Consider the following 19,067-nt stretch of genomic DNA (forward strand, 5'->3'; position numbering starts at 1 on the left):
AGGGCTTTGCTTGATAAGGTGGAAATGCTGCCATCTGGTGGTTAGTTCGAGCATTACATACAGATATCGCTTGATCGGTTTTCTTTTCTATTGTGCTAGATTATTATGTGTTTATTATTATGATGATGATGATGATTATTATTATTATTACTATTATTATGGGTGTTACTAATGAGATGTGGAGTAGTGGCATGCCCCTCTGATTCTATTTTTAGCAAGCAGCAGAAAGCGAAGGAGACGTCACGCGGCGTGTCATGTATATTTAAAGGCTGCGGTGCATGTTCACCGTGTGACATACCCACGACTGCGCTCCGTGGATATGCGGCTCCGTCTGCAAACCACGTGACCCTGCCAGCTTCGCCCCCAACGTCCTTCGTTCAGCATGGCGGCTGCGGATGCTGCTGCTCCATGCCGCATCCCGCATCCTCTCCTCCTCATCCTCCTCATCCTCTGGTGGTTCGCAGCCCCCGCCGCGGCTCTGCTCGGCGTCCGACCCGAGGACACCCAAAGCGGCGAGCTGTCCGTGCAGGACGGCGTCCTGAGAGCCACGGAGGGGACTCGCTTCGTGTTGCGGGTTTACTACACGGAGCATCCCCGCGTGAACCGGAGCGCGGCGGCCGAGGCGGCTCCCGCTGCGCCGTGGATCGCCTTCATCGAGCAGCCGGACAGGGACGCGGGTGGCTCCAGGGAGAACCCGTGCGAGGAGGAGAGCGCCCGGAGTTCTGACATCGAGCTGCTGGGCTCGTTCCGGTCCGCCTCTAGCCACAACTCGGTGCTGGTGGAGCTCCTCGCCAAGCACCTGCGCCGAGGCGAGGCGGTCAAGTATTACTCCATGTGCGCCTTCGACGGCGTCAAATGGGAACACTTCGACACCCGAGACTTTTGGTTGGCGGTGGTGGAGAGACCCGCCGAGGCGGACGCGTGGCTGCAAGCCGGCGTTTCCGTGCTGCTCTTGGGACTCTCCGCACTGTGCAGCGGGCTCAACATCAGCATGCTGGCGCTGGACCCCGTGGAGCTGCGGGTCCTGCAGAACAGCGGCACCGAGAAGGAGCAGAAGTACGCGAGGAAGATCGAGTCCGTGCGCAAACACGGCAACTACATCCTGTGCACAGTGGTGCTGGGTAACGTCCTCACTAACACTTGCTTCGTGGTGTGGATGTGTCAGATTTTGGGGATGACTGCGCTGTCCACCGCATCCTGCACTTTGGGGATTTTCTTCATTGGGGAGATCCTGCCTCATTCGGTGGCGTCCCGGCACAGCCTCGCCATCGCGTCCAAGACCTTGTGCGCCACCCGGCTCCTCATGCTCCTCTTCCTGCCCATCGCCTACCCGGTCTCCAAGATCTTGGACTTCCTGCTCCACCAGGAGATCTCCAGCTTCTACACGCGAGAGAAGCTGGTGGCCATGCTGCGCGTCACCGACCCGTACCACGACCTGGTTAAGGAGGAGCTCAACATCATCCAAGGGGCTCTGGAGCTGAGGACCAAGACGGTGGAGGACGTGCTCACCCCACTGTCCGACTGCTACATGCTGTCCTCGGACGCCGCGCTGGACTTCGGCACCATGTCGGACGTGATGCAGAGCGGCTTCACCAGGATCCCCGTGTACGAGAACGAGCGCTCCAACATCGTGGACATCCTGTTCGTCAAGGACCTGGCCTTCGTGGACCCAGACGACTGCACCCCGCTCAAGACCATCACCGAGTTCTACAAACGCCCCATGCACTGCGTGTTCAACGACACCAAGCTGGACGTGATGCTGGAGGAATTCAAACGAGGTAATTGAACACTTGGGTCCTCTTGGATCAATCCCAGGCCGCCAGACTATTAGGAAGGCGGTGCTGCTTGGCTTTTTAAGGCGCCATATGCTCTGCTTCCCATTCTGGAGCTCTCACCACCTATGGTGTGAGGAGTCTTTGAAGTGTGCACGTGTAGTTAAAAACACAGCAAAATACGAGAGGAGAAGTGCCGCGTTAAGCTCACAGTAGGCCGTGGCCATGAAGAGCCTTTCATCCCTATGGAAAGGGCCAGATGTGAAATGTGAAACAGTGTCAAACCGAGAGGGTTCAAGCAGGGGTTACAGAGTCAGCGTGATGAAATACGGCCTTTCTGTCGGGATTTATCAAATCGAACACATTAGGTGCATCCATTTTGGATCACATTTATCCTTATTTGTGGTGAGCTGGACGCTATCCCATCTGACCTTTAGGGTGAGATACGAGTGACCAGGTGGTAGTGAACTCAATTCAACACCCTTCACAATAAGCAGCAAGTAGTGAACTAGTCATCAAAAAAAAAAAAGAGGCTTCAAGCTGTTTAACACTCCCAGTTCAAGTTTACCATAAAATTAAACATCAAAAGAGAATTTCGCACGTATGTAGGAAAACAAACAAACATATAAAACAAAAAATAGGTGGATTGAAACCGAACTTGAATTTTCAAGAATTGCTAAAATAAACCAGAATGGAAAAGTCTAAAATTCGGGAAAAAATTACAATTGGAGTGGTTGGATTTTTCAGCCTAATGCTGGCTATTGGCAATTCCGAAATCACAAGCAAAAATGGCCCTCTAATGCTGCATTCGAAGACAAGAGGCAAGTCAGACTTTTCCGACTTCACATCATGAAGACACAGAAAGTGAATGGCAAAACATAATTTGCACATTTCTAAACATATTTATCTCTTAATTTAGTTATTTGAAGTAAATCCACGTACTCGAACATGATTTGGACTGACTGTGTAATCAGCAATAGTTGATGTTTACGTTTGCCTTGAACGTTTTGAGGTCGGAAATGGGATCAATCCGACTTCCCTTCTTCCTCGAATGCAGCATTAACTCGGTGAAGGGAAGCTCTCTGGCTCATTGAAAAGCATTGCAATTTGGATAGTTGTAATTTGATTTTTGAGGAGTATTTTTATTTCAAAATGTGATGAAATGTCATTTGACTACTATAACAATCTGCCTGGTTTATAGTCACAGGCAATACAAATATGCGGTTTGTTTTCAACAAAATATCAGAAATTTGGATACATTACGCTGGTTTTGCGCATTGTCACTAAATCCGCTTACATTTTTGCAAAACCCATTATAGCTTTGCCATAGAAAAGTGCACTTAGCTTAATGCTAAAAAAAAAAAAAAACCAAACAAAAAAACAAAAAAACAAAAAAACATTATCTTAATGCTAACAAACAAGACAAAATGAATGACCCATGAATGCTAACAGCTAATGAATGTTTTAGAAGCAGCGGATATTTGAACACATGTTGACAGATAATATAGCAATACTCACACCAATAATATATTCTTTATCTTCTATTAAAAAATACTAATATTAAAGCTTCTCACTGAATTATTTAGTAGGCTACTAGTACTATTCTTCATTTGTGTCTGCCTGACTGTTTATAACTAATTGGATTGGAAGGATTGGATCACAGCACAAAATTATACACAAACGGTTTAACTATACTTTTTATTACTCTATGTTTATATAATAAGTAATATCAGTGAGATCTATTTTCCCAAGTGTCATTTGTAACTTCAAATTGGACAAGGAAGAAAATGTGAGATCATAATTAAAGAAGAAAGTGGAGCTGTTGAAAAGGAAAAAGATAACTTTTTCAGTAACCACAGTGATATTTTTTAAATTGATTTGCTAACAGGAAGTTAAAAATAACTTGGGCAAGTATGCCATTAGGCTAACAAAAAGTGTGTTTTTATTGACACATAATAGGTTGCCAGTGAAAGCCTCAGCAGGCTGACTATTATGTGAAGGGAGACATGTTGACTTTGGGGAAAGGATCATAAATGACATTGCCACTCACAGGTCAAGAGGTCCATTGCTTCATCCCGCTCAGGATTATGATGGCTAGCTTTTGGTCTGCTGACCCGCCCGCCGGCTCATTGGTCTGACTATGAAGAGCTTTTTTTTTTTCTTTTTCCATCCTCCACTCCGCGGGCGGTTGCCATTCAAGTCGGCAGAGCAATCATGAAAAATTCAACTCCAACCTTTTTCCCCTTCCTGTCTGGCGGCTTCCTTCATACTTTGATGAATTAAAAAGCTCCCACTGCTCCGGCAGCCCTGCTGTGGGAACGTCACACTGGGATTACTGGGGTCGGTCGTACAGCGGAAGTGAGGGGAAATATCACCAGCAAAACCTGGATGCACACTCAAAGGAAGACTCATTAGCCACCTCATCATAATCTTAACGAGATTTGATAGAAGAACTGCATCAACAATTTAGCCTTTACCATTCTGATTAATACATTATTTACAAATGTGTCAAACATTTTACAAGCATTTTTAAAGAAAATATACTGTAGTTGTTTATTATTTCAGTTGCATTGTTGAGACTTTTGAATTGTAAATTTTAGGATTATGTGTAATTTCTGACAATAACTGAAGCGTTAATTTTGGACAAATTATGGCTTTATGTGACAAGGGACCACATTTGGTAGGCTAAAATGTGCTATTTGAATGACTAGTGGAACATGGCCGCCCTCAAGTGGTACCCAAAAGAATCACTGTACAAGCACAGTCCGGTTGTAATTAATTTTTTTGAATAACCCATTTACATGTAATCTTTTATGTATTTAAAAAAAAAAAACAACAACTTATCATCCTTTTTTTATTTTATTTTTTTTAATCTTTTTTTATGTAACAGCAATTTTTCAGTTGGAAAATATTTTCCAGTGTTAATGTTAAAATATTACACAATATTACAATGACTTTAAATAATATTAAACATACCGATTAATACAAGTTCAAATTCACATCCAAATCCACATTCAGGTTAATGCAAGTACTCGGAGAGCTAATTTTTATTTTTATTTTTTTACATAGCAGTGTAGGGAAAAAAAAAAGTAAACCACAGCAGTAGACTAAACTTGAGCCACTATGAGGAGATAGAATCACATAACTTCACCTAATCAGTAGAAAATGTGATGATAAATTTTAAATATTACAAGACCCAAGTGAGAGGATTACTGCCACCTAGTGGATGTACAATTGCACTTATACGACCAAAAAAGCAAAAAAAACAAACAAAAAAAAAAAAACGTTCCCCACCCATCATACCACATCCCAATATCCCAATATTTAAAAAAATAAATTAAAAAAAAGACTGAATCAAACTGAAGCATCCTGGTTCTTATAATGTATAAATGTAATGCAGGGATTACATTACGAGCGACATTGAACGTAGTGTGATGTTCACACAACAATGCATCATGGGAGGGGAGCCCTGCAAACTGGTGGAGCGAGCAGAACGATTCTCAAAAGAGACATTCACATTAGACCCGGTTTCACTTGGGGCATGTGTGTGTGTGTGTGTTGTTCTGCAAGGGTATTATGTAACACACGAGTGATGTAATGCAATGCCCGGGCACATCAGCAGCTATGAGGGCACATCCACGCCTGACTCACCTGAGCTATTTTGACAGGCTGACGTCATCACCTCAGACAAATTCACGTCGACTTTAAGCAGTCTGTCAATCAGCACCTTTTGTTCCACACTGTACGCTATCAATTTGTGGATTATATGCCAGTTTTGCAGCTGTTCCTCTGAGGTTCGATTTGTCTTGACTGAGAGTAGCCTGAAGGGACCATCTCAATATTCTTGTGGGTCGTCAGCAGTTCACGGGCCACAGGTTGCCCACCCCTGTTCGAGCGGATTAAAAGGCTTGATCCCTCACCAGAGATCGCCCTAAATCTCATATGAACTGGCTCACTGGAGGTTAGAAATGTGTCTGTGTCTCTATTGGTGACTGACCTATTTGGACACCATATACACCCCCCAAAAAATATCTATTTTTTTATGCATGCAGCATCCAATGCTTATAATGCTTGACTATGTTGACCTCATGGTGTCACATAGCCTTTGGATGATATTTAACCACGGAGGTGGCAGATGCAGTCGTCCCCAGACTGATTGTGTAATAATGCTTTACGTAAGGGCAGCCAAATCTTCCCAAAGTGCCAAAGCATCTCCAGGCTAATCCCTCAAATACCCAATGACGTCTTGTCTGAGTCACAGAAGGCATGAGGAATTGGAGAAATATCATGTGCGAGCTCACATATGTGATATGGTTGCTGGATTTTTTGTTGTTGCTGTATTCATGCTCATTTTCATCTTGACTGCACAGATCTAGTTGCAGGCTTATTGTTAGGATATAGAATATAGTAAGCAATTGTGCAAACATTTTGTAGACGTAAATATAAATGTAAATGTATATAATTGAAACCTCTAAAATCAGTCAGCAGGTTGGCTTTGGTACATTTTCGGCAGAAATATTACTTGAAAATTGCACAGCAGTAAGGCCCCAGTGATGTCCCAAAACTTTTGTCATTCTTACCTGTTAAAGGTGTTAATTTCTTACATTGGGAATTGCATGGTAGCCAAGAATGTAAAATTTTGACTGGATTTTATGACGAGTCACAGTTTGATCCTGAGATGAATGAATAAATAGTGATATTTTCTGCTTTTCATGAAATAATAGTAATTAAATCCATCCATCCATCCATCCATCCATCCATCATGTACATTAAGAAATATAGTGGACATAACCCTAATCACTGTGGCACCCCAAAGTCATTTGGACAGTTATAATAATAATAATAATAATAATAATAATAATAATAATAATAATAATAATAATAATAATAATAATAATAATAATAATAATAATACCAACTATTATTATTATTATTATTATTATTATTAATTATTCATTATTATTATGACGACTATAATGACAAAACATTACAATATTCTCAATCACAAATAATACAATTTAAAAATGACAAAGTATTAATTTATATTTACAATACAATATTTTACATAGTGGTGCAAATGATATTTTCTTCTTTTTTTTAAAGTTTTTATTTTAATCTCATCTATGAATGACCTGCCTACATTTCAGAAATAAAATGTGGCCCTTGAACTCAAACGTTTGGCTGCCCCTACCTTAAAGATTCTACTGTAATTGGACAATACAGTATGAGCGTCACGCAAAGTTCTCTATATTTCATATTCCAAAGTAGTGGCTCTTTATATTTAAAAAATGGCCACTTTCCTCCTAATAAACTCCAAAAAAAAAAAAAAAAAAGTCAGCAATGCAATCTTGTTTTTTTTTTGTTTTTTTTTGTTTTTACATGAAATCCTACTACCGGTACATTTTCATAAGAGCAGGCATACGCAGCTAGTGAAATGTACAAATGTACATTTACAGTATCATCTTTCTTTGGTGGTCAATGCAGGCAAATCCCACCTGGCTGTGGTGCAGCGGGTCAACAACGAGGGCGAGGGAGACCCCTTCTATGAGGTGATGGGCATCGTCACCTTGGAGGATGTCATCGAAGAGATCATCAAGTCTGAGATTGTGGACGAGACAGATCTTTATAGTACGTACACAAGACAGATGAACACCAGCATGCAATAATTAGTCCTGCTTCCAATTGCTTTGAATGATTTGGTGAAGCAGCATATTGCTCATGATCCCAGGTTATCGTACACTCAAGTGTTTTAATGTAATCCATCCATCTTCTTGACCGCTTATTCTTCACAAGGGTCGCGGGGGTGCTGGAGCCTATCTCAGCTGGCTTTGGGCAGTAGGCGGGGGACACCCTGGACTGGTTGCCAACCAATCGCAGGGCACACAGAGACGAACAACCATCCACACTCACACGCACACCTAGGGACAATTCGGAGCGCCCAATTAACCTGCCATGCATGTCTTTGGGAAGTGGGAGGAGACCGGAGTACCCGGAGAAGACCCACGCAGGCACGGGGAGAACATGCAAACTCCACCCAGGAAGGCCGGAGCCTGTACTCGAACCCGAGTCCTCAGGAGGCGGCCGTGCTAACCACTCGATCACCGTGTCGTCCGGTTTAATGTAATTTTAAATGTAATTTTTTCCATGCACAGGCACATAGGAAAAGTTTCACAACTAGATGACTATTAGTTGTTTTTCCACAGAGGATAAAGAATATATGCCTGTGAGTTCAACTATCTGTTGTATACAGGGTTATAATAGCACTGCAACACAACACTGAATCTCTTTGTTATACTATATATGGTGTTTTGTACTTTGTGTTAGCATTAAACTATGTTTTAAGATATACATGTACCGTATTTTCAAGACTATAAGGCGCACCTGAAAGCCTTCAATTTTTTCAAAAGCTGTCCATGCGGCTTATAATCCAGTGCGCCTTATATATGGATCAGTATTGAGCCGCAACAGGTCAAGATGCTATCGGTGACCCTGCACAATCGGTGACGCACATGCGCAGAAGATCCCGCCATCTTGGATCGCTAACTACGGCAACACCACTAGAACAAAATACCTTTATATGCCTGCGTGATAGTGCGCGTTCGTAAAAACACGATACATCATTGGAAAAAAAAATCTTTCATTCTTGATGCATTAAAAAGAAACTATTTTAATTCTACAGGTTTTAAAGACGAACGTTTTACTTTTGACCCCATTACATTCCTAGTGAGTCTTCATTGTTATAATTTACGTTTAGTCTGCACTCTGCAGTATTTTTATTGTCTTGAGAATAAAATGTAATTCATTGAAGGTGCGCCTTATAATGCGGTGCGCCTTATAGTCGTGAAAATACGGTACTTCACCGTTGCGCGCAACATGTACTTCACCCTTGATGTGCTAGAGTGAATAATGTTTCAGTTGGCTATAGCAAGATATCACTAAAAAGGGATGGTGTAGCAATATTTCCTGTAAGGCTATTATTAACAGATGTTCTCATTTTTTATGAATAATTCATAGCATCATCACTCGCCTCATTAATCTATTGATCCCATGATCTCACCCCTGTTGTTCACAGCTCACTACTTATACATAATGAAATCAGTGAAATCACCATAATCCTTTAATTGCCTGGAATAAAAATACAAATCTGTCAAGGGCTTTCTTTCAATATATATGCTACCACTTGGGGAAAAAAACAATTTAATTGCATGTTATGAGTGGGTGCACATTCAGTAATTATACATACAGTAATGAGGAGCTTATGTCTTTATAGCACCAGCTGTCACTGAAGCGGTTGTGATTCATTTGAGGGAATGTAATATATTAAATACCTTCACATCTGCGGAGGATTAGTATTTATCAATCAGATATGCGTGCGGATAATCCAATGCAAAAAAAAACAAAAAAAAAACGTGACTAAAACCTATTTAGTGTAAGTAAAAAGAGAAAACCCGTTTAAGAACCTGTCTTGGGTGTGTGTTTTGCAGCTGATAATCGGAGCAAAAGGCGAGTATCGCACCACGAGAGGAAACAGCAGGACTTCTCTATCTTCAAAGTGGCAGAAAATGAGCTGAATGTGAAGATCTCGCCACAGTTGTTGCTGGCAACACATCGCTTCTTGGCGACGGGTAGGTCATGTGATCCAGACAGGGACCGAACGTCACCAAGGACAAAACATTCTCAATTTGACCTGCTGGTATTTATTTTGAGAGGGGACAAACAATAACAAATGATATGCTACTATGTGAGACGGGACAGAGAGAGGCGAGAACAAAAAGCAATTGTGTTTTTTCCCTCACCCTCCCATATTGCTGTGTGCGCTTTTGTGTCAGAGGTGGAGCCGTTCAGGCCGTGTCACCTGTCAGAGAAGATCCTCCTCCGTCTCATCAAGCATCCCAGCGTGGTGCAAGAACTCAAGTTCAACCCCAAGAACAAACACGCTGCTCAGCACTACCTCTTCCAGAGGAACAAACCCGTCGACTACTTCGTCCTCATCCTGCAGGTAGTAAACGTGCTGAGTTTAGCGAAAAATCATATGAAAACTGTTTGTTGTTTTAATCACCTTTTTCAGTGTGAATTCTTTTGAACACCACCCACTAATACAGCGTTTCCCAACCTGAGCCAAGGCATTTATATATTACATTATAAAAAATCTCGGCACCCCACCAAAGAAAAATGAAAACAATAATTTAATGGGGGGGGAAAGAACACTCAATTTGACAAAGTATTTAAACGTCTGAGCTGCACAGATCTTCTCAGAGGATCAAGAATATATGACACCCACCTCCCCTAAAACAACCTCCCCATCGTGATAATGGTAATTTTCTTTTCTTATTCACATTCCATGAACTAGATAATAGATTGAGAATAAACAAATAATTTTGTTAGCTGTTCAGCCTTGGAAGAGGTCTGCGCTCCAGTAAGTGACATTCTAGTCATATTAGATATAGATATCATATCAGTTTATTTTTTATAAGTAGTGTGTCAAGCAATTAAAATATTTAATTGCGATAATCACATTTTTAGTAGTTAATAGCATATTTTATTTATTGTAAAAAACAAAAAAACAAAAAAAAACATAAGTTATAAGCAAAACTTTCTAAAACTCATAAAAACTATTGGGCTGTCACAACGAACCTATAATGCACTATAACCTTTACAGGTGGACTTAATTCAACCTCTAACTTTTTGAATGCAATTGCTCAATGTTTTTTGTTTTTTTTAACTGTTTATTTGTTTTTTTAATGCAAAAATCAAACTGCAAATAACAAAAATTAAGAGACTGACTTAACACTAAAAAACAAAGAAAAATGAAAACTCCAACAATATAATCTAATTGCTCAATGTTTTAGTGCTTTTTGCACAAGTTGCTGTTCACCTAAAAAGAAGCTAAACTGATCAATTATTTGCTCTCGTCTTGGTCTCTATTTTATCAGTTTTAAATGAACCAGGAAATGTATAATCTATGATATATATAATATAAAAGTTTAGAGAACGTCCCTTTTAAAGGTTATAATGCATTTTATTAGGTTCATCTTAAAAATCCTTGAGCGAGTCATGTATGTTTTCTGTTGCCCACATGACATTCCTTTTTTCTTTTTTTAAACTAAATTCAATAAACAGACGTGTAATTTAGCAGCTTTGCATAAAAAAAAAAAAAAGCATTGTGCTCAGTATGCCATGTACAATGTTGATTTAAATGTGTGGGCTGTTCAATTGAATTCCGTGTTGACGTGGTGGTGACATGAAAAGTGTTGATGTTGCAGGGACGGGTGGAGGTAGAAATCGGAAAGGAGGCCCTCCGCTTTGAAAACGGAGCATTTTCCTACTACGGGATGCCAGCCCTCATCCCGCCCCTGCCAATCGGTAAGTACATCCTCCATAACAAGTCAATATGTCAACTGGGGGGCCTCAACTGGGGCTAATGGCGGTGATGACGGCGGCAACAAGGAGCAATGATAATCAGGGGAACTAATTGACATCTAAATCCCTTCAAGTTAAGTACAATGCAGTGGAACAGAGTCTGTGGGAAGAAAGTAATTAAGAAGATGAGATTGAGAGAGAATTTCCCAGCGGAAGAACACAACCTGACTAGGATTATGTGGACTAAGACTGCTGAGCAAGCAGAAAAGGTTCTCAATTCTTATAATGTGCACTTTTGGTCTTCAAGTGTGTGTGCACTTATTTTGCATTCCAGTCGTAGGCAATTCCAAAAACTCATTTTAATATCTCTTAATCCAAAGATTAGGACATTGTAAAAGTGCACAAGTATAAAAACTTTTGATCTTTTACTGTGGAAAATAACGTTGCACAGAAAGGGCTTTTGTAGGCTACATGCAGTGGTGCCTTTGGGGTGTTAGGCGATTAAAATTTATAATCGTAATTAATCGCATCTGTTTTAGATGTACAATAAAATGTAGAATATATATATATATATATATATATATATATATAAAAAGTTCCATACTCTTAACATAAAAGTGGAAAAAAATGTTACACTAATAGAAATATGGCTGCATCTTTTAGTCATTGACATATTTTTATAACTCATCAAATTGAGTTAAAATTAAAAAGATGTGTACTGTAAAAAAAGAAAAGAAAAGTGTGATATTGATTTGTGTTTAAGTCATTTTTCTGCCACTAGATGGCATAATTGTATTTGTAAGGCATTGGTGACAGCTCAGTGCATTTTCTTTTCACATTAAGAGATATCAAATCTTTAACATGAAATAACTTGTGAAATTCTGCACATTTTTAAAATTGTAAAATACAACTTAACCCTAGTCTCCACAAATATATACATTATTATTAAATTTATTCTTGCTAAATATTGATGTGGACATGTCTGCTCCGTTGTGACTGGAATTCCCCCAGCACAGGTTTTTCAAGTAAGGGTCCGTCAATAATCACACGTAAAAAAAAATTGTGGCATTAAAGGAACTTTAAATTAACTCAAAATGTACTAATTTTGACACCCTAATTTAATATATTATTTCTTTCCCTGTGTAATTTCTTAATATTATTCTAGTGCTATTCTGCGTGTTCTTACAATGTTTTTCCCGATTTTCCGTGCAGGCCAGCGATACAGCTCTCGCAGCAGTGGTCTGAACCAATCAGACTCACTGCTGAGCGGCGGCAGTATTGCTCAGCTCTCAGCGGGAGGGCTTTACCTACCGGACTACTCGGTCCGACAGCTCACAGACCTGCAGATCATCAAGGTGACTAACACAAACACCTACACTCTTTAAGAACGTGATATGAAAAATTCCCCAAACCGTGACCCTTCCCTCAGATAATCAGGACACACTACCAGAATGCCCTGACGGCCACGCGGATGGACAGCTCTCCGCAGACGCCGGACCCTGTGGACGCAGACTCTAAAGGGAGACCCCCTGTCGTGGAGGCCCGTTCCCACAGCATCGCCCTCCCCCTCACCAGCGCCCACACCCGCCTGGGAATGGCACGCCTCGCTCAGCTACATCCCCACGCCGGCCTTCGCAACACCTCCAGGCTCAATGAGAGAAATCGTATCGTTCGTAAGTTGGGGGAACTCCATGTGACTGCTCGGTGGCATAAACTGGAGACGATTATTCATTACATTTGGAACAATTTCGTTTTACACATGTTATTTGTGCGTTTAGCCTTGGTAGGGTCATGAAGAGCACCACAACTGAAGTTCAGATTTTCACAAAAAAATGTTTGGTGTAGTTTGCTAATCCTTTAAAAGTTTTCTTTGGACCTTGTTTCTGGAAAAACAGACTAGTACTCGTACGCGCACGCCCTCTAGTGGTACGTCAAGGTACAGCATTGTATTTGTAGTTAACCTCTAAGGCCAGTTGAAGTCTAATTTAGGTCAACTTTTATGTAACTTCTATGTGCAATTCTTTTTACTTGAGTCAATATATAAGTACCAGTGCAGTTTTTATTTTCCTATAAATATAGCTAAATAATAATAATAATAATAATAATAATAATAACAACAGCTGTCTCTGTTTAGACTAACAATTGGGCCAACTTGAGAAGAAATGACAGTTGTATTTTTAATGGAATAAAAACTACAATTGAAATCAAACAAAGTACAACATACTGCAATTGCTACTTTGGTATAGCTAGAAATTCTTAGATTCCGTGCAGTTCTGCACCACAGCAAACTACATACAATCAGAATAATAAGCATAATGCTAAATTAAATATCTCTTTGACAGTGTCAAGCAAAACAGAGCTTTATTATCTTATGTAAAAACAGATTTGTTGATACAGCTCTTGTATCGCATCTAATATTGTCGTGGCCAATGCGTGTGTATATTTAGAAGGGCATCTCAAATCCCAGTTTAATTATCTTTCACACTATTGTACCATAAGGTATTTACAGATAAAGCGTCTGATGAAGTCAAAGTCCCATTATGACTCATCTCCCAAACCTCAACAAACATGGCATGCACAATCTGCTCCTTTATTTTTAGGCTTAAAGGATTTCCCACAAACCATCTGTACTCTGCTGTGTGATCGACTCACTCCCTCTGTGTCAAGAAGAAAAATGAGCAGATGGCTCAACTGCTTGTCAATAACAGAGACCAATAAAACCACTGCCAGTTAAATCACCCATCTTGAAATACAATCATTTTACCTTAAAGGGTCCTGAAAAGCTGTTTGACAGTCTTGGTTCTTGTGCTGACTGGCACCTTTCTTCACACAGGCAGCAAATCTGATGGCCAGCGGAGTCCCAATGACACAGTGTTCCTCCGTATGGACGGGATTCCCTACATCCAAGAGGATCGGCCAGAGAATTATGGAGAAAACGGTCAGTAGTGTGAAATATCTGCTTTTTGAATTTGAAATTTCATTTGGGGTGGCAGGTGTATGCTGGCTCTCATTTAAAAGTGATTGTGACTGACCACATCCCCAGTTACAAGAGGGAGTGCATATTTGTGCAACCACATTATTTCAGTTGTTCATTTTTTTACTCCCCCTCTTAAAGGGAAGTCAACCCCAAAAAATGTTTTTGACAATAATGTTCTGTGCAGCCCCTGGTTAATATTGTGTTAGTGGAATACGAGTTAAGCTAGGCATGCTCGATTATAAAGAAAATATTAATCACGAATCACGATTAATTTGGTAATAATTGAAATCACGATTAGGACAATCATTTGTTTTTTTGGTGCAAAACAAGAAAATGTTTAACGTCAAAAAATATATTAAGACAAAGACATTTCTTTGAAATGCTATGATAATGTAAGTTTCTTTTGGATGAGACAAGATTTATTATTAAATTAGTTATAAAATTTAAAAAAATGTACAAATATATACATTTAAACAACTCAAAATTAGTATTAATAATCTTTTATTTGATTTATGATTATGCCAATGCTGTAACTGAGGAGTGTAATAATTGAAATTGTAATTGAATTTCGATTAATTGCACAGGATTAAATTGAGCAGCAAAATCCAGCAGTTTGTATCAATATCAGAAAGCGGCCATTTTGCCAGTTGCTGTCGACGGAAGATGACATCAATGTTACTCAGGTCTCAGGTAACAACCAATCACAGCGCAGCTTCATAAAACAGGTGAGCTGTGATTGGTGGTTGCCTGAGCCCTGAGCAACTGTGATGTCATCTTCAGGCGACAGCTAGTAACAAAATGGCCGCCCCATAAGACTGATAAAAATGGCTGAATTTTGCTTCATAACTCATATTTCACAAAAGTAATATAAATCAGAACGTCATGTTTAGACTAGTGAGGTCACATAACATTGTCAAGAAATGTTTAAGGTTGACTTCCACTTTACTAAGTTCTATTTTTTTCAATTAAGTTATATGTTATAGATCAAATTAATGAGGGAAAACTTTGAGACATGAGTAATGGTGGTCTCATTCGTTTACATCACAAAAACCTGACCTTTGAACAGGGGTGTGTAGTTTCCACACTGGTCAACATGCAAAAGAATATAAGCTTAAATGAGCATTGTTAAATATTGCAGAAATTATAAGACATTTAATTAGATATTTTTATGTAACTTACTTCTGCCAGTTATTTAATTTAATTATCTATTTCTCTATTTACTTTTTTTTTTTTTAATTAGCATTTATTCTTTATTCTTCATTTATTCAAGTGGAGCTGGTTCACATTAAAAAAAATATTATTGTGAAACAAAATAACAGAGGATGTAAAAATATTTTACAGTATATAAAAAAATTCAACCTATTCCACTTTTTTGTGTCTTCTTTCAGACGTGCCTACAGACTCTCAGCCATCCACCTCTCCTTACATCAGCTCTCGCTCTCTGTCCAGCTCAGAAGAGAACGTCGGGAAGAAGCTCCTGCGTAAATTGAGTGAGTGAGACATCCGCCGTGAACGCATGAAGCAATGTGCGTGGTGTGTCTATTCGAACTGCTTGTGTCAGACGTGGCGACTGCGCCTGGCGTAGCTTAGCAACGGATGATGAGTTACTGTGATGGTTACTTACAGACGTTAAGCTCCCTGTTGGCTACGGAATGACATGACTCATTTATTTATTCTTTTATTTGGGTCAAGTCATATTTATTGATATAGTGCTTTCAAACATGTTTGCCACTAAATGTCAACATGTTAACCTTGTCTCCAGGTAACAAGAGGAGAAAAAAGTCGCGAGATGGAGGAAGGAGCTTGGAGGAAGGTCTGGAAGAGCCTCCAGTGACAAGCTAGCGCACCTCTTATTTATTTTTCCTCATTCAACCGTCCCCGTCACGTAAACTCCCTCGATGCCCTGGCACCTCCCTCATCATGTGCTGTAGTTACCAGTGCTCTCAGGTCTCCACGGATACTCTGTCCCCGATCTGCCTCCTTTCACGCCTTCTGTGATTCAGGCAAAAAAGGGAAAGAGATGTTTGGGGTTTGAATTTGAGATGAATATTCCCAATAGCAATATATTGGCTTGATCGGCCTTATGTGGTGGTTCGATTCCTTAGTGGGAACTAAAGCCTCTGATACGCCCTTTACACTAAGATGGTGCCAGTGCTGGTGGTATTTGCTGATTTAAAATGGCCACCAGGTACTGGACTCTTGTTTGTTGTTGATATTTTACCTTGAATCCAGTCTTCCTGATGTGTGTCTGCTGCTTCCATCTTCGGTTGTCGGAGGCAGAGTTATTTTTTGTCTTCAAAAATTCTGATAACCCCCTAGCACTGGCACCATCTGTGTGAAAGTGGTACACACTAATTTAAGCCATAACGTGTTAATGATACATCAAGTCATCCATCAAAGGCTGTTCTTGTCACATTCTAGCAGGATAATGCAAAAAAAAAAAAATGCATTTTAGGGGGGAAATGACAAATGACAAAAATTGAGCATTTTTCCGTTTAAAGGGATAGTTCGGACTTTTTGACATGAATCTCTATTTCATCCTCAGCTCCAGTGGTGTGCGATCATCACTGACTTACCCCTGACAGCGTTCTGTGACACGAGTTTTGGTCCAGTTTTGCTCGAGAGGAAAATAATTCGGCAAGTTGGCTGGGGTCAAGTAAACAAAGCGTTTTTCTTCTGAAAACAATTTGTGTTCAAAAGAATGTTACATTTGCATAACAAAACTTCAACCTAAAAAAAAAAGTCAGACTCCATTACCACCGGGCACTATTTTTCTGTTCGTCCGTATCACTGCGCGTTGCCCCGCAGACAACTGATAGACGCGCACTAGTCGACAAGTTGTTTGTCTTTTCGAAGGCCTTCTGCCCTCGACTGTCAGGTGTCTGCAGCGCGTCCGACTTTTTTTGGAGTGGACTGGAGTCCGACTTTTTATAGGGCAAAGTTTTGTGATGCAAATGTATCACTCTTTTGAACACAAACTGTTTTGTTTTTTGTTTTTTTGTTTTTTTTAGCAGAAAAACTCTTTATATACTTGACCTCAGCCAACTTGCCGGACTATTTTCCTCTCGAGCAAAACCAAACCAGAACTTGTGTCACAGAACGCTGTCAGGGGTAAGTCAGTGATGATCGCACACCACTGGAGGTGAGGATGAAATAGAGATTCATGTCAAAAAATCCCAACTATCCCTTTAAAAACGAAACAAGATTGCCTACTAAATTGTCATGAGAGCACGTTTACCATCAGCAAAGGGGCACATCCAGTATCATATTCCGTTTCATATTGTGAGGCAGTTGGCAACTGGAATTGTTTTCCACTCGTGTTGTAATGGCGCCATCTAGTGCCAATGTGCAAAAAAAAAAAGAAGAAGATGAAGAAAAAGCCACTACTGTACAGACCAGAGCACAATTTTTACAGCAGATGATAAAACGAAACAAAAAACAAGAGCCATATTCTCCTGAACTTGAACGACAACTAATTGTAACTCCCACAGACTTTAGAGGGGCTTGCACACTTTTCAAAAGGAGACGCTTTCTTACCTGTTTGTTTTTATATCAGACAACCAAATAGGATGTGAACAATAGCAATATGTACCGTTGGTGGATTCCATTTAGCATCAGATACGACTACTAATTCTATTGTTGCATGTTTTCACCATTTTCTGTGCTTGTGTAGCTTTAGGGACTATCACATGAACTGATAATACTATTGTGATGTCATAATAATGATAATAGTGCAATAAGACAATTCTGTGCTACTTGAAACATAGTGGAACCTCTAAAGTTGAAGGACCCTGGCATACAATTCAGAATTTGCGCCTTTTTATTCAGAAAGAAGAACCAGGATGGAACCAAGAATGTTACAAAATAAAAAAGGCGAGACCCTGACGCGACAATCTGACCCCGGAACAGAATTTCAATTCATTTCTATGGGAATTCTTTTTTAAAGCATGGTAAAAACTGGAATGTCCCCAAAAGAACTGTGTTCAACCATAGAGATTACACAGTATTACATTTGACATATTGACAATGTCCATTTAAAAAAAAAAAACAACAAAAACATTGATTTTTTTGCTAGCATGAGGTGCCTAAGTCCAACTGTTGAGTAGGGACATTAGTTCATAATGGCATCTGTTTCGATAAAAACATCAATATTTGGCACTAGTCCAATGAAACACAACACGACAGGAAGTACTGCAATAATACTTTGTCACCCCATATCTTTGAACACGACACTGAAGCTGCCTACAAACCAACTAACAATAAGCTACATGTGTGTCTTAAGACTTACAGTATAAGCAGAGATTTGTTATTTGCATGTTTGTTTATTTATGCTGCCTATAAAGTAGGATTGTCCCCTTAAGAGAGCCCTGCTGTCCATATGCATGCTGGGGCAGCGCATGAGTAGCATTTCTGCACTAGCTTCTCCCCAAAAGAACTCCTTCAAATCTTGTATGCTACTTTCGCTTATGTGTATGATCTTCACAAAAACAAACAAACGTACATTTCCTTTAAAAGGCAGCTTTAAGTTGCTATCACATGGCTTGTAAGGCTGACCGAGGCCTCTGGATACTCTCATTTTGGATAATCAGCAAAGGGAGTTAATATTTCAACTCAGTTTTAATTTGAGTGGATCTGCTCCAAGAGAAACTTGAAAGTTGGATCAATTTGAGAGAAAAGCAATATGACGCACGCGCTGACGTCAAGCCTCTTCACACATGAATGCAGTGATAATACAGTCTGCCTGCAAAGGGTTGAAAGTACAGATGATAATCAGCCAGCTCTACACAAACTAGCAAGTCTTTTTTTAAATGACTCACTGACATTTTGGCAATTTTTTTTGTGTTAGTTAATGGAAGTTATCCAAAGATAATAATATGATATTAAGAAAACCTAAAAGAAAGTTTAAATAAAATGTGAATTTATAACAGAAAACAAAACGTGTTTTTTTCTTTTTATTT

The 19,067-nt window shown here is 39.9% G+C and overlaps 1 protein-coding gene and 1 long non-coding RNA gene across 2 annotated transcripts; one reads left to right on the forward strand and one right to left on the reverse strand.

The window, feature by feature from the left end:
* The first annotated feature begins 262 nt into the window (after nucleotides 1-262).
* Nucleotides 263-16,695, forward strand: cnnm1 (cyclin and CBS domain divalent metal cation transport mediator 1). Its single transcript, XM_077495271.1, has 10 exons — nucleotides 263-1,778; nucleotides 7,257-7,400; nucleotides 9,257-9,397; nucleotides 9,602-9,771; nucleotides 11,036-11,135; nucleotides 12,345-12,487; nucleotides 12,562-12,805; nucleotides 13,966-14,070; nucleotides 15,498-15,599; nucleotides 15,872-16,695. Exons 1-10 carry the CDS (start codon nucleotides 383-385, stop codon nucleotides 15,949-15,951), a joined length of 2,625 nt encoding a protein of 874 aa, XP_077351397.1. The 5' UTR covers nucleotides 263-382; the 3' UTR covers nucleotides 15,952-16,695.
* On the reverse strand, nucleotides 8,738-16,638 carry LOC144001179 (uncharacterized). Its single transcript, XR_013278403.1, has 5 exons — nucleotides 16,331-16,638; nucleotides 15,957-16,101; nucleotides 13,897-14,029; nucleotides 9,569-9,765; nucleotides 8,738-9,462 (listed from the first exon to the last, which is right to left on the reverse strand). It is a non-coding gene; the product is annotated as an uncharacterized LOC144001179 (long non-coding RNA).
* Nucleotides 16,696-19,067: the final 2,372 nt, after the last annotated feature.

This window comes from Festucalex cinctus, chromosome 14, assembly GCF_051991245.1.
Source record: "Festucalex cinctus isolate MCC-2025b chromosome 14, RoL_Fcin_1.0, whole genome shotgun sequence".
Lineage (NCBI taxonomy): Eukaryota > Metazoa > Chordata > Actinopteri > Syngnathiformes > Syngnathidae > Festucalex > Festucalex cinctus.

What these genes read in the sequence shown, in the direction of transcription:
- cnnm1 (XM_077495271.1), top strand. Translation starts at nt 383, where the DNA reads ATGGCGGCTGCGGATGCTGCTGCTCCATGCCGCATCCCGCATCCTCTC. An exon ending in ACATCGCTTCTTGGCGACGG is followed by an intron (nt 9,398 to 9,601) that starts GTAGGTCATGTG and finishes CTTTTGTGTCAG; the next exon opens with AGGTGGAGCCGTTCAGGCCG. An exon ending in AGAGAATTATGGAGAAAACG is followed by an intron (nt 14,071 to 15,497) that starts GTCAGTAGTGTG and finishes GTCTTCTTTCAG; the next exon opens with ACGTGCCTACAGACTCTCAG.